We start from the raw sequence: 15,463 nt of genomic DNA on the forward strand, positions 1-15,463 counted from the left end.
AGTATCAACTTTAGTTTGATGTATGATATTGATGAAAACTGGGAGATGATCTGATATGTTGTATTGAAGAATGCCTGATAAAGAAGGAGTTGTAAAATTTGTCCAGATGTTGTCTAACAAAGAAGGTTGTCCAAGCGCGGGGCAATCTGGGAATCTTGTGGGTTGGGAAATACGAGGGAAATAGTTAAGGGTTTGCATTTTATTTAGGAACAAATTAGTAGGAAGATGTAAAGAGCGTTCAAGTAAATTAATGTTGAAGTCTCCCATGAGAATTGTTTTATTATGAATGAAAATTTCATTTGAAAGTATTTCTTCTATTAAGTTGGTGAATTCATTTACAGCGATATGTTTGCTATGTGCTATGAGAGAGAGAGAGAGAGAGAGAGAGAGAGAGAGAGAGAGAGAGAGAGAGAGAGAGAGAAATTGATATTTTTCTTCTTAATCTTGTTCCTTTCTATCATTTCTCCTCTTCCTCATTTCTCTCTCTCTCTCTCTCTCTCTCTCTCTCTCTCTCTCTCTCTCTCTCTCTCTCTAATTCTAGATATTTAAAGGACAGACACTTTAGACAAGCATTGCGATCATCTGTGTGGCCTTGGAAAACAGTCGTGATGAGAGAATAAGCGTTTAATATTGTTTTATTAAGTTACGCAGATTTTCAAGAGTGTTTTCGTGGTGATAGATTAACAATATTATCTAATTGCCACACACTCAAAAAAAGCATTTTGGTTATCTCTGTGGCCTTGGAAAATAATCATGGTGACAGAGCAGAACGTTTTTAAGCAAGATTAAAGGCAGATTGACAAGATTTCTGCATTATTGAAAAACATCCGTGAAAACCCCGCTAATCATATCTGTGGCCTAAGAAAACAAAGCGTTTCTCAATGCACACAGGGGGAGGAGGTGGAGAAAGATCGCTAGGCAGGGAGAGGAGAGAAATAGCATTACAGCAACCGCTACTATTCACACACACACGCACATACACACGCGCCCGGTAGCACAGTGGTTAGAGCGCTGGCTTCACAAGCCAGAGGACCAGGGTTCCATTCCCTGGCCGGGTGGAGATATTTGGGTGTGTCTCCTTTCACGTGTAGCCCCTGTTCACCTAGCAGTGAGTAGGTACGGGATGTAAATCGAGTTGTGACCTTGTTGTCCCGGTGTGTGATGTGTGCCTGGTCTCAGGCCTATCCGAAGATCGGAAATAATGAGCTCTGAGCTCGTTCCGTAGGGTAACGTCTGGCTGTCTCGTCAGAGACTGCAGCAGATCAAACAGTGAAACACACACACACACACACATTTAGCAAAACTTTACCACACCTGTACACATCTGTAAGTAAATATTAATGAAAGACACACTATATAGGAATTACTTACAAATTAGTGGTGTTAATTACTGCACACCGCAGAATTGAACGGGGCACGAAACTAAATACTGTCCTGTTCTGACGCCTAGTAAACATCACATGACCAGCCGATCGTTCTTTGAAGTCTGTTGTATTTAGAGAAGTGACCAGCCAGTGTTCCAGGCCTTGTGATGTCGTCAGTCGAATACAAGTAATCCTATAGGGCAGATTGTTTGTCTTTCTTCAGATATAAGGAAAGAGACAGGCAGACACAGTGGTTATGCTTGCTTGGCGATTGGTACATTAACCTCTTTAGTAGCATGGCGGGTTTCCATATTCCTTCTGGTTACTTCTTGGCGATTCTATACAGCTTCAGAAATTTATGTTGGGAATGAAATAGAGAGGACTCGCTGAAGGGTTAGGAGTGCTTCCTCGATAAAATGCTGTCAGTATATGAGCACATGAATGTGTATCTGGTGTATGGTTGCCTCATGTATGTTAGTTAGGTTAGTTTAGGTTAGGTTAGTCTGGATGTAGTAATTCAGAATAGCTTACAATACACATTTAACTGCCAGGAAATCTGTTGCAAATTGCAAATTGTGTACTTTACTTCATTAAGACATTGATTTTTTCCTAAGTGGTTTGCTAGGTTAGTTTATCTGTGAGGTGACGCACATAAGGCACCACTATTTCCTCCAACTTCTTTTATCATTACCATTACCTTTTGTTTGGAGTGACAAAGACCATTATTGCTGTATTGGGATTGATAGTTACAGGTGACAAATTTACTGTTCTGATTGTTGTTGTATTGTTTCCAAATTAAGTATGACCTGTGCAGCCAGGCTGCCTCATACTCGCCCATACCCCCCTCGCCCTGAGCTTTTAGCCCCTTACCATCATCCAGGAATTTTTTCGACGAGCCGTACGGCAGGTTCGTGCTCCGTGCAGGACGTGTTGCGCTCCCTGGGACTGCTGTGCCGCCACCTGGGAGACGTGTGCGCCCGTGGAATGGTGCAAAACGACCTAAAGGCTGATAACATCACAGTCTCTGGCGGCATGCACCTCCCCGTGGTGCATGCCATCGACCAAAGGTGGGCGTGCCGCGCGGGACATGTCGTCGAGGACTTGAGCCTGAAGACGGGCGAGGAAGACGACTTCCCCAGGGAAGGGTTAGACGCTAAGTGCCGCTGAATGGCAAAGAAGGTGAGGGCGAGGCTGCCCGTGTTTCCTTTAAGGGACGTGTTTAGCCTCAGAGAGTTCTGTATCCAACCCTGGCTGGCGGTGCACCTGTTACTTCAAGATGACACTGTTCTGCGTACATGTGCACTGTGAGGTGTTGTTTAGCCGTGGTGCGACTCAGGTGTGTTCTGGCGAGACACCAGGAGCGGGTGGGATGGTGGGCGGGTGGGGTGTGTGAGCCTTGCCTGGGTCATTGGATGTCCATCTGCGAAATGGTGAACCACTCAGTCATGATTTACAGCATCGCGTGATGAGGCGAGTGATGGCCACAGACCGATAAAGATTACTGCTAAACACTGCACGCTGATACTACGGCTGTAACAGAAGACAAGCAAAGTAATGGCTGCGTGGCGCCGTGGCTGTCAGGAAAATGGAGAGGGCGTGGAGAGGAAGGAGCGAGGCCAGCAACAAAGCAGCTATTTGCCAGTAGTAAGTCACACACAACTTCCCTCCAATGCAGTGACGGTGAATTCGTTCAGATTGTATTGTATAACCTCAAGGAATGTGGGTGTGTGGCCATGGTGTTTCTCCGCCATAGTTACTGAACTCGGTCAGATCCAGTGGTGGTGGCGGCCGCTAGATGACTTGCTAGATACGGTCACTGACATAGATATTAGATGTGATGTGTTCCCGTTTTCATATTAAGTCAAGAATTATGTAGTGAGCTGTAAGGATCTATACACACTTGATGGTGCTAGTTTTAGGGAGTAAGGGATTAATATGATGTTTTAACGAGAAAACATGTATTAACCAAGGCTATAAATATGTATTTCTTTTTTTCCTGATCTCTCTCTCTCTCTCTCTCTCTCTCTCTCTCTCTCTCTCTCTCTCTCTCTCTCTCTGAATCAGAGTCCTATATCGACATAATCATCATCATCAATACACTACATTTTCATCTAATTTCTCCCTGATTGACACACGAATAGCAGGAAACCTTTCTTCTGGCTGGTGATGTCTGGAGGCCAAATGCCAAAACCAAGCCCTTCAGGTTGAAATATTAGCTTATTGCCATGAAAATATACAAACAGAAAGAATATACAGTACTTAGATGTGTAGATGTGTGGGTGGGAGGTGGGAGGTTGGAGGTGGGATGGTGTCAGTAAAGGCCCCTATTGGCTGAGAGGCTTGTGAGGAGATCAGCTTGGAGTTAGTAGTGGTTCCGTCCGCCAATCAGACAGCCTCCTTTTTGCAGTGTTTGAGGCGATGATATTTTTGACTTTGTGTGCCCACCTCACACCACCCTGTCACTACAAGTATCGGCTGCAGACCACTGGCTCCGCTCATCGCAAGGTTTTCCCGTCTCGCCCCGCTCGTCTCCGTAACGTTCGTCTCGTCTCGTTCCTAGCGTTCGTCTCGTCTCGCACGTCTCCATAACAACAGGCTCGTCTCGGCTCGCTCGTCTCCGTAACAATAGGCTCGTCTAGCCTCGCTCGTCTCTTCCCTTGCATTCGTCTGGCCTCGTCTCGTCTCGTCTCGCCTCGCTCGTCTCGTCCGTAGCGTTCGTCTTGCTCGTCTCGCCTCGTTCATAACACGCGTAAGTCATCAGCGACACACTTTTTTTCTTCTTGTTTCTTCTTCTTAACAAAAAAAAAAAAAAAAAAAAAAAAAATGAACAAAAAAGTCATTAGGAACCAACTTTTTTCTTCTTTTTCATCTTCTTTTTCTTCTTAAGGAAAAAACAAAACAAAATGAACCAAAAAAAGTCATCAGCGACCAACTTCTTCTTCTTCTTCTTCTTCTTCTTCTTCTTCTTCTTCTTCTTCTTCTTCTTCTTCTTCTTCTTAAACAAAAAAAGAAATGAAAAAAAGTCATCAGCGACCAACTTCTTCTTCTTCTTCTTCTTCTTCTTCCTTCTACTTCTTCTTAAACAAAAAAAAAAAAAAAAAAAATATCAAAAAAAGTCATCAGCGACCAACTTCTTCTTCTTCTTCTTCTTCTTCTTCTTCTTCTTCTTCTTCTTCTTAAACAAAAATGAAAAAAAAAAGAAAATGAACAAAAAAAGTCATCAGCGACCAACTTCTTCTTCTTCTTCTTCTTCTTCTTCTTCTTCTTCTTAAACAAAAAAAAAAATGAACAAAAAAAGTCATCAGCAAACAACTTGCTGTTGTTGTTGTTGTTGTTGTTGTTGTTGTTGTTGTTGTTCTTCTTCTTCTTCTTCTTTCTTAAAAAATGAACAAAAGAAAGTCATCAGCGACCAACTTCTTCTGTCTTCTGTCTTGTCTTGTTCTTTTCTGTCCTGCCTGTCCTGTCCTATCCTGTCATGTCCTGTCTGTCCTGTCTGTCCTGTCTGTCCTGTCTGTCTGTCCTGTCCTGTCCTGTCTGTCCTGTCTCTCCTGTCCTGTCCTGTACTGCCCTGTCTGTCCTGTCCTGTCCTGTCCTGTCCTGTCCTGTCTGTCCTGTCCTGTCCTGTCTGTTCTGTCCTGTCCTGTTCTGTCTGTCTTGTCCTGTCCTGTCCTGTCATGTCCCGTACCGTCTAGTCCTGTACTGTCCTGTCCAGTCATGCCCCGTACCGTCTAGTCCCGTCCTGTCCTGTCCTGTCCCTTTCAATCCCATCCCCTTCTTTTCTCTTTAATTCTCTCTCCTCCTGTCCTGTTCTGTCTTGTCCCATCCTTGTCTGGTTCCGTTCTCTTCCCTTCTCTTCTCTTTAATTCACTCTCTTCTTCTCCTGTCTTGTTCGGTCCCCTCCCGTCCCGTCCTGATCTGTCCCGTCCTTGCCCGGTGCCGTCCTCTTCTCTCTAACTCCGTCTTCCTGTCCTGTCCTTTCTTGCCCCGTTCCGTCCCATCCCGTCCTATCCCGTTCTTGTCCGGTGCCGTCCCTTTCCCTTCTCTTTCTGTCCTGTTCCGTCCTATACCGTCTAGCCCTGCCCTGCTCTGTCCTCTACCGCTTAGTTCTGTCATATCTCTTCGCATTCCCTCCCCCCAATGCTTTTCCTTCCCGTCCCATTCTGCCTTCATCATCTTTTCTAGTCTTTTATAAGAGAATATCTAAGTTAAAGTTAGGTTTTACCGTAGCTAATTTTATTAATTTAATGTATTTTTTATTCACCCTGGTTTGGTTTATATTTTTATGTAGCTATATGCGATAACAGAAAATACGCATTTAAAACCATTGTAATTCATGTGTTTATTGTAATTACAGAGTGTTCATTGTAATTTGCGTAATAACCACTTTGGTGGATAATAAAAAATCAGAATCAGAATCTGAATCTTATCTCGCCTTGTGTTTCTGTTGTAGCTTGTCTCGTCTCGTTTCTCTCGTTCCACTTTCGTCTCTCTTCTTCTGGTCTTATCTCGTGTAGTATCTCACTGTACTCAGAAAAGCAATAAGTGAATATAACTCACAATAATTAATCTTTCATATTTTCATAATAGCGACCACATGCATTATTTTTCCTGTACACAACAAAGGGAGAAGTCTTCTAACTTTTCTATCCAACTCTTGCACGTAAACATTGCCTTTAATTCTGTTAACCAGTTCACAGTGAATCTCTTCCTTGATTCTTGCCTCACCTACCAACTTCCCCCACCACCTCTTTCCCATAATATTCATAGTCTACACACACACACACACACACACACACACACACACACTCTCTCTCTCTCTCTCTCTCTCTCTCTCACGCACACACGCTCCCACCAGTGTTGTTTTGGTTGAAATCAAAAGATTCAAATAATTGATTTAAATATATTCATATCAGAGTAAAAAAGGCATGATTTATATAAAAATTTAATATCCTGTATTAAAAAATATGAGCTACTTGTACAAGACAATATTAACTGTGCTTTTCCTGTCCAGCGCCTGTACTGGTCCTGTAGCAAGTCCCTGCAAGAACCTGCCAACTATTGCCTTCTCTTACAAGACAAATATTCAAATGCATAATAAAGGAAAGTAAAATCTTTATATTGATAATAACAGCAGACGCAAATATGGAATTCAATGGATGTACTTATTCTTCTTAAAAGAAAAAGAAAATGATTAAATGTAGTTTCTCGTTAATATAAATGCAAATCTGTCAAGCTACAAACAGATAAGTTGACAACATGGAGCCTGCTCACTACTGCCTGCGTAGAATAACCTCTCCCATACAATATCAAGGATTCCTGGCCTGTGTGGCCTCTTCACAGTTCACATTTAAATTATATTACTTTGTTTAGAGTAGAACATGTTGCTTATTAAGTCAAAACCAACTAACACGCGAGGTAATAACAGAACGTTTACATTCACCACCATACCAATATTTTCAATGACACAAGTTCCCTTTCTACCAAGGCCTGGCTTTTCCTCCTGTGTGAAAGTCGCCGGGTCCATCCACAACCACGTGTGCATTGCAACGTTTCTTTCATGTCTTTGTCACATCTGTTTCACTTGCGAGTGTGTCAACAGCACTCTACAGAAAATATCAAATACAACTTTTATGCGTTTACTAAAAAGAAATTATGCACTAGATATTATATTACTATTTCATCATTTCCGTTCATTCATTTAACAGTACAGCGGGTAAGATTGGTTATCTAGCAATGGTTGTAATGTGGACGAAACTTATTATGAAGTATTCTTAGTGACCGTTGCTCGTGTAGAGCTCTAGAATATATATCATCAAAGTTTGACACTATCGGGAGATACAGCTATGCTCGGGATACGATCGGGGCGTTGCTCTCCTCACTTTGGCTGCTCTTATAGCTGGACTGCCACAAGGACACGGTGAAAGCGCACTGAAGCACAGAGTGGGAGGAGTAACGGGGGAGGGGGCGCCTATAGGAGGAGCATTTTTGTGAGGGAGGTGTCTTGGGGGAAGGAGATGAGACAGCCGTGGTGGGGAGGAGGGGAGGGGATGTAGATCCTTCATGGGTGGAGAGAACAGAGCGTGTAGCCAGGCAGGGGGAGGAGAGTGCTGTGTTTTAGCTTGATAACCGACAAGCAGTAATAATAATCAGATCTTTGTTGACTTGTTGAATTCTAAACAATTTGAGACATTTATTATTTTTTCATCATTTTGGGAAGTTTTACTATTGAAAGCAATAAAATGCTATCATACAGTAGAGTGTACAACTGACAAAGGTGGTGGTTGTGGTGGTGGTGGTGGTAGTGATGGAAGCAGTGAGAGAGGATAACTAAATATTTCACACTTCTGGGACTTGAGCGTTCCACCTTCTCACCTAAGGGAAAAATGCGTGAGGTTGTCATCTCATTGGACTACATTCACACTAGTGTCACTATCTATCTATCTATCTATATCTATCTATCTATCTATCTATCTATATATATATATATATATATATATATATATATATATATATATATATATATATATATATATATATATATATATATATATATATATATATATATATATATATATATATATATATATATATATATATATATATATATATATATATATATATATATATATATATATATATATATATATATATATATATATATATATATATATATATATATATATATATATATATATATATATATATATATATATATATATATATATATATATATATATATATATATATATATATATATATATATATATATATATATATATATATATATATATATGTGTGTGTGTGTGTATATATATATATATATATATATATATATATATATATATGTGTATATATACGCACACACAAGGACACGTATAGGTGGGTCATGCACGTGGGGATCCTGGAGTAAGGTGACAAAGTTGAAACGTCACGATCGATTCGGTATATCAATAGAGATCACCTTGACTCTGTGCACAGCGTGTTAGTTGTATGCATACTCAATTCCAACATGTCTCCACTCAACACAACCTTCGTGATTCAATAGAGATCACCTTGACTTTGTGCTCAGCGTGTTGGTTGTATGCATACTCAATTCCAACATGTCTCCACTCAACACAACCTTCGTGATTCAATAGAGATCACCTTGACTTTGTGCTCAGCGTGTTGGTTGTATGCATACTCAATTCCAACATGTCTCCACTCAACACAACCTTCGTGATTCAATAGAGATCACCTTGACTTTGTGCTCAGCGTGTTGGTTGTATGCATACTCAATTCCAACATGTCTCCACTCAACACAACCTTCGTGATTCAATAGAGATCACCTTGACTGTGCTCAGCGTGCTGGTTGTATGCATACTCAATTCCAACATGTCTCCACTCAACACAACCTTCGTGAATCAATAGAGGTTTGAAAATATGGTGTCCAGATATAGATATGTTGGAGTTGGTGAGGGAAAAAGAGCATATCTGGGATCCTGAAAATTATTTATACAGCAAAATGGCTCAAGCAAATCGACGTTCAATGAGATAATTGCCACTCTCCAGGAACTGTTTACCTCTATGCAGAGTGTTATTGGAGGTGAGGATTGAATACTTGTGATGATTTCATTTAATTGCAATCGTCATCACCGGAGGAGGACATCTTGTTCAATAGCTGTTTGTTTACATTCAGTTCCCGCCAATCAGCCAATACTTCTCAATCGTTATGTGTGAGCGTGTTCCGACTAAAAGGGCTCAGTCGATAGATTTAGCGACTTTCAATTTTAGTCGCATATTGACACGAGTGTATGTTAGCATGTCCTTTGTTTTTCCCATACTCCCTTTCTGTCTGACGTCACGTCCTTCCCTCAGGTCTCGCTCGCCGCCGCCTGAGGCGGACACGCCACGCCTCCTGCCTCTCGTTTCGCTCGGTTTACACTTGTTGTGTATTGTGCTACCGTAAATACACTTTCATAATGGACTCAGGTGTCTCCATGCTACCCTGTTTTACGACAACTACCACATAATTGGTAGCAGCGGTGAAGCCCAGTGACATGCGAGTGACTCGAGGACTGTGCCGGTGACGCCATGGTGTGGTAGAGACAAGATGGCCGCTCCTGCCTTGTCTCGCCCGTTGTTGTGCCTAGTGGCTGTTGTCTCTGCCTGCTGTTTTACGTAGGCTTCTCAACGTTTGGATCTTCCTACAGCTACGGGAATGTCAGCTGTTTCTTGCTGTATTGTGCCTTGCTGTCTCCAGCCTCCTGCAGCTCTGCCTTGTCTGCTGTATTTTAGCCTGCCACTGCCTGCTGTCTCACGTGGGCTTCTCGACGCTTGGATCTTCCTACCTACAGCTTCGTTCGCAAGTTTTTGCCTGCAGCTTTCTCCTGCTGACTGCCTGATAGACTGCTGTGCTCTTAAGTAGTCTTGTGAAGCCACGTGCACCTTGCTGCGTATCAAATCGCCACGTGTAGCAAGCCGACACACGCACTCCTTCGCTCTCTCGTGAGCTGTGCTTCAAGTGCCACCTGTCAGCCCCTCCGCCACCCCTCCAGCTTCTGCCGTCTTTTGTATAAGTATAACATATACTTTTGTGCTTGCTGTGAGTTTTTTTTAGGCGATTACAGTGTGTTTTCCCGCCAAGGTCCGTCCTGACACCATCTTATGCTTCTCAGCTACTCCACACCTCATCTGACGCTCCCTTCTACACCCTTCTACACAGATACGTTGGGTTAGTTCCTTCAGGGTAAGTCAGTGAGTTTATCTTGTGGTGTTTACTGCATTTTAATCTGCTTTTTCTCGCCTTGGCGCCACTAATTCTAGCGTCTTGTCTCTTAATGTTTGAATGTTTCAGCTTCTCCCATTGGCTGTGGGACGCTGCTACCTGTATCTTGTGCTCTGATTGGCTCCTGTCTGGCCGCCATCTTGATATTTTACCGGGCTCTTCGGTGATTCGTTATGGCACCTTTGCCCTTGTCTCAGATTGGCTATCACAGCCGCGGATGATTTAAATGTATTTGTAGCCTAGTACCATATGTTTTTCCTGTGTGTAGGCCTGCTTTTTTATTATATTACCCTTGCAGCCTCATCAGCTCAATTATTTGATGCATTTTCTTTAATTTGCTAGTGCTACAGTGTTATTTACAAGTGCAACAGTGTTTTTTGTGCATTGTTATTTTATTACTGTTTCTCCTTGAGTGACCTTGAAATTTTTGTTTCTTTTTGCTTTCTATTGCTTTCTGCTTAAACTTCATTGTTTTCTCTGCATTTTCTGTCTGCCCATGCTGTTGGCTAGTTATTTTATTTTCAGTATTATTTTTCTTACACTACCTGTAATTATTTTCCTGTGAATTTTTTTTCCTTTTGATTTTTTTTTTTCATGTTTAGGTGTGATTTTCATTATATTTTTGTATGTTCATGCCTGGATTTTCATCGCAGACTGAGACTACTACTGCATCTGATTATGAAATGTGTGTCTGTGATGTATTTTCATTGCTGCTGATATCCCAGCCAGTGTATGGTGTATGGTAATGTATGTCATTGTGTTCCATTGAATACTTATTGAGTGTTTTTCAGTATAACCACTCTAGTGAATTATTTTTGAGTATCTCATACTTGATTTGCATCTTGTCCCAAGTGTTATATTTATTTTTATAATTGTACCATCTCTAATTTTTTTTATTCAGTATTGAAATCACTGCATGAAGTTTTCTCAGCAGTACTTCCATGTACTTTTGATACCAATTGCAATGCCTGGTGTATTATGAAAAACTAATATTTTTGCCCGTCCTAGCTTGACTGTGCTGTGCTCTGTACTCCACTTGGTGCTACGAGATGTACTGCCCAAGTGTGTGTTTTTGAGTGAGCCCTGGACGTAGTTACTTCCATTTTGCTTCAGAGTGTAACTATAACACCTTACTTTATTGCTGTTTTTACTTATTTTATTTTTTTTATGTTGCTACGCTGTGGTAAGCTTTATTCTTGCACCATGTCTTCTCATGATAATAACACTACTACTACCACAGTTACTACTGTCACTAGTATGACTACTACTCTTACTACAACTACTACTACTACTACTTCTACCCTTACTACATCTACTACTACAACTCCTACTACTACTGCTAATGCCCCTCCTGTTCCTTCTACATTGTTTCAAAGCCCTGTGCTTGCTCCAACTTTTGAACTCTTACACCATGATCCTTCAATCCAGAAGTTTGGTGGTGATAACATCTCTTAGTATTCTCCTTTATAATTCTTGCAACAATGTGAAGACAGTATTTGCAACTCTAACATCACTTCAGGTGTTGATAAAATTTCTTTTGTGCGTTCTCAGTTACAGCCAGGATCTATTGCTGCTGATTTAATGTCGGCTTCTGCTTTCAATCCTAAAACCCTGAATTGTGATTATAATGCTTTCAGAGCAAATTTCTTACAAGCATTTAGTATGCCCCAACAGCCAGATTCATTCCAGTGAGTCTTTGACGGAACAGATACAATGACTAACAATTTTGGTGTCCTCAATTGCTTAAGAGCTCTTCCTCGCTCTGCTGAATTAGCTTCTGCTGCTGTTGATTCACTTAAAGCTTCAAATTGGATTACTAATGGTACAATGTCTGAGCAGCGATTTCATGATATAATTGAATTTCTCTATTACATTAATTTTTTGAACCCTAGTGAGCGCAGAATTGCGTCTACGCTTACATACACTCAGACAGATAATCTACTTGATTTCTCATCTAAAATTGCTTCTAAATTAAAAGAACATCCAGCTCACGTGCACGTTGTAGCTTCCACTACTGCTACTTCACCTTTAAATTCTGCTAACCAGACTTCACAACCTAGTGCACCAGCTTCTGATAAGCAACATGCTGTGTATGCCTGTACTTACTGTCACAAACAGGTACATACCATTAAACGTTTTTTGCGACAGCATCATGAAAGAAATTCAGCGCGTTCTCCCCTCAGCTCAGCGTCTTTCTCGCTATGAGTCTCTTCAAGGCTTCCGTCATGTCACACGCTCTGTGACCAGTCGCCCGAGATCGTCTTCTCGGCAGGGACGTCCTGCGTCGCGTCCAATTCCTGAAAGACCACCTAAGTCTTGCCTTATTCATGGTCCAGGTAATCATTCTTCTGAAGAATGCTTTAAAATTCAACGCCTTCAGCGTCAGCAACATGTTACTGTGTCTTCACCACAGTCAAATTTTTACCAGCGCCAGCATTCTCCTCCAATAACGTAGACATTCTCTCAGACATGCCAGTCCCGTCGATTCCTACAGTTATTGCTGCAACGGCGCGACGTCTTCATTTCCAAATGTACACTTATGGCTCTCCTTTCACAGTTTGCATTGATACAGGAGCTGACTGTAGCTTACTGACAGAACGTGCTTACCAGCACCTTAATGAATTGTATAATGTTCCTCTATCAAAAGAGAACCAGATTTTTCATGCAGCTCAAGGCTCTCAATATTATTGGTTCAGTAACTTTGCCTGTGTCCTTTCATAATCATGATTATACCTTTGATGTAAAATTTTTTGTAGTAACAAATTTTGTGTTGAACTGTGATGCTCTCTTTGATTATGATGAGTTAGTTAAACATGATATTACAATATTTCCCCGTTATCATGCTGTCAGCCATAATGTATTCATGTATTATGCTTCAGACTCGCCTGTTTCTGTTCTTACAGTTGCCTCACTACACGTACATTTTGAACAGTCATGTCTACCTGCTTTTGACGAAGCACTGTTACTGCAGCGTACTCAGAATCCTTTGTCCCCGCAGTCAAACTTAGCACCTTCGTCCCCGGAGTCAAAACGTTCTGTCTCCTTGGATTGTTGTGCGGCTGTCATTGTTGGTGACCAATTTATAGGTCCTACTTCAGCAACTAAAGTTCCAGTGCGTGTTCTTCGTGCCCCAGTAAGCGCATGCGTGATCTCACATCCTGATAGTGCCAGGATTCAGCGTTTAGCTGTAGAAGGTACACTCTCTACCATGCGATGTGGTCACCTTAATGATGCTTTAGTCACTAATCTCACAGGTTCGTCCATTACTCTTAAAGATGGCGTGCACCTTGGTTCCTTTAGTGTGATAGATGAAGCTTCTTTTCAGGATTCTCCACCTTTGATAGGAGCTGTAGATTCACAGTCTGCTTGTTCCTGCTCTTCAGCTGAACTGATCACTCAGTTGGAGGCACATGTCAAAGTTGCAGATTTTCCTGCAGAAGCACAGCGTCTCTATGACATTCTTGTAGCTCACAGACAAGCTATTGCTTTACCAGGTGAACCTTTAGGTGTTACTGACCATGTACAGCATCAAATTGACCTTTAGCCTAACACGCGCTATCCATGTTCCATCTTATCGCTTGCCTCATTGTCAGCGTCAAGTAGCTAAAAAATTAGTGCAAGGCATGCTTGATGAAGGTATTATTCAAGAGTCGTACTCTCCATGGAACTCACCTCTCTTCCTTGTGCCAAAGAAAGATGGTTCTTACCATGCAGTCATTGATTTTAGGAAAGTTAACCAAGTCACAATTCCTGACCATTATCCCTTACCAGTACTTAGTGACATTTTACAGTCCATCGGTAAGGACAATACAGTATTCACAACACTTGACTTGAAAAGTGGATTTTGGCAAATTCCATTGTCTCCAAGTAGGAGACCCATTACTGCATTTTCTACGCCAAAGGTCAATTTGAGTGGCTTCGTTGCCCCATGGGTCTTCGTAACTCTCCACTAACCTGCCAACGACTAGGAAATTCACTCTTCCAAGGTCTTATTGGCGATGGTTTGTTTGTCTATCTTGATGATTTAATTTTAGTCTAAAGATTTAGACAGTCACTTTCACAAACTTGCTCTAGTGTTACAGAAATTCATAGAAGGTGGTCTTAAGCTTAACATCACAAAATGTCAATTCTTGCATTCTCGTATTGAATTTCTTGGCCATGTTGTGGATCGCCATGGTATTCACACTACGAACGCTAAAGTCAAAGCTGTTCAAGACTTTCCTACACCAACCACGACTAACAATGTCCGATCTTTCTTGGGATTAGCAGGATATCATGTGTTCATTAAGAATTTTGCCACTATTGCGTCTCCACTAACGCGTCTTCTGAAGAAAAATTTACCCTTTCATTGGGATGCAATTCATGACTACAGCTTCACTGTTCTTAAATCAGCTGTTACACAAGCTCCAGTATTATCATTTCCTGACTACTACTTGCCTTTTGTGATCTGTTCAGATGCATTGTCTCAAGGTATTGGTTCTGTCCTGATGCAACAAGTTCCGGGTAGTCGTCCCCAAGTCATTGCCTTCGCGAGTCGTGTACTTAATGCTTGTGAATCACGTTATTCAGTAACAAATCTAGGAGCTCTCGCATTAGTTTGGTCTCTTAAACATTTTCGTGACATCATTTATGGTTATCCAATTACTGTGTATACTAGTATGACCATGTTGCTGTCACACAACTTTTCAAAGGCAAAATTTATCTGGCCGTCTAGCTAGATGGTTCCTCACCATTGAAGAATTTAATCCTGACATCAAATACCTGCCGGGTCGCGCTAATTTAGTAGCGGATGCGTTGTCCCGCAATGTTGCAGTTACTTCAATTACTCAAGTGTCAAATTTTTCCCTTGCTGAATTAGCCAGTGCTCAGAAAAGTGATCCTACCTTGTCTAAAGTCATCCAGTGTTTACAGTTTGATGATCACTCTGTTTTGCCAAAATTGCCTGTTCCCTTGTCTGAATTTAGCTTACAAGATGACATCTTGCTACGTAAAGTAATGATTGATGATCAACTAGTGACTCAACTTGTCATTCCAGATAGTTTGATTCCTACTGTACTGTCTCTTATTCATGATCTCCTCACACAGGTCATCCTGGTCGTGATAAGTCCATTGCAATGGCACGTACTAAGTATTATTGGCCAAATATGTCACAAGACATCACTAATCATGTTTCTCAGTTTGTTGGTTGTGCTCTCAATAAAGGAAATACCAAGACTGCTCCTATTCAAGAGTATCCTACTCCCGCATGTCCGTTTGAGACAGTAGCGATTTTGTTACAGTTCCTTGTAGCACACAAGGCTCTGTGTATGTCCTAGTATGCGTAGATCATTTCAGC

General features: G+C 41.4%; 1 protein-coding gene across 1 annotated transcript; it reads left to right on the forward strand.

Moving 5' to 3' along the window:
- The first annotated feature begins 9,743 nt into the window (after positions 1-9,743).
- Positions 9,744-14,017, forward strand: LOC123503403. Its single transcript, XM_045253149.1, has 2 exons — positions 9,744-10,089; positions 10,782-14,017. The coding sequence occupies exon 2, from the start codon at positions 12,746-12,748 to the stop codon at positions 13,670-13,672; it is 927 nt and encodes a 308-aa protein (XP_045109084.1). The 5' UTR covers positions 9,744-10,089; positions 10,782-12,745; the 3' UTR covers positions 13,673-14,017.
- Positions 14,018-15,463: the final 1,446 nt, after the last annotated feature.

Source organism: Portunus trituberculatus, chromosome 14 (genome assembly GCF_017591435.1).
Source record: "Portunus trituberculatus isolate SZX2019 chromosome 14, ASM1759143v1, whole genome shotgun sequence".
Lineage (NCBI taxonomy): Eukaryota > Metazoa > Arthropoda > Malacostraca > Decapoda > Portunidae > Portunus > Portunus trituberculatus.

Excerpts from the sequence above, each read along its gene's own strand:
- LOC123503403 (XM_045253149.1), top strand. The coding sequence starts at position 12,746 with ATGAATTGTATAATGTTCCTCTATCAAAAGAGAACCAGATTTTTCATG.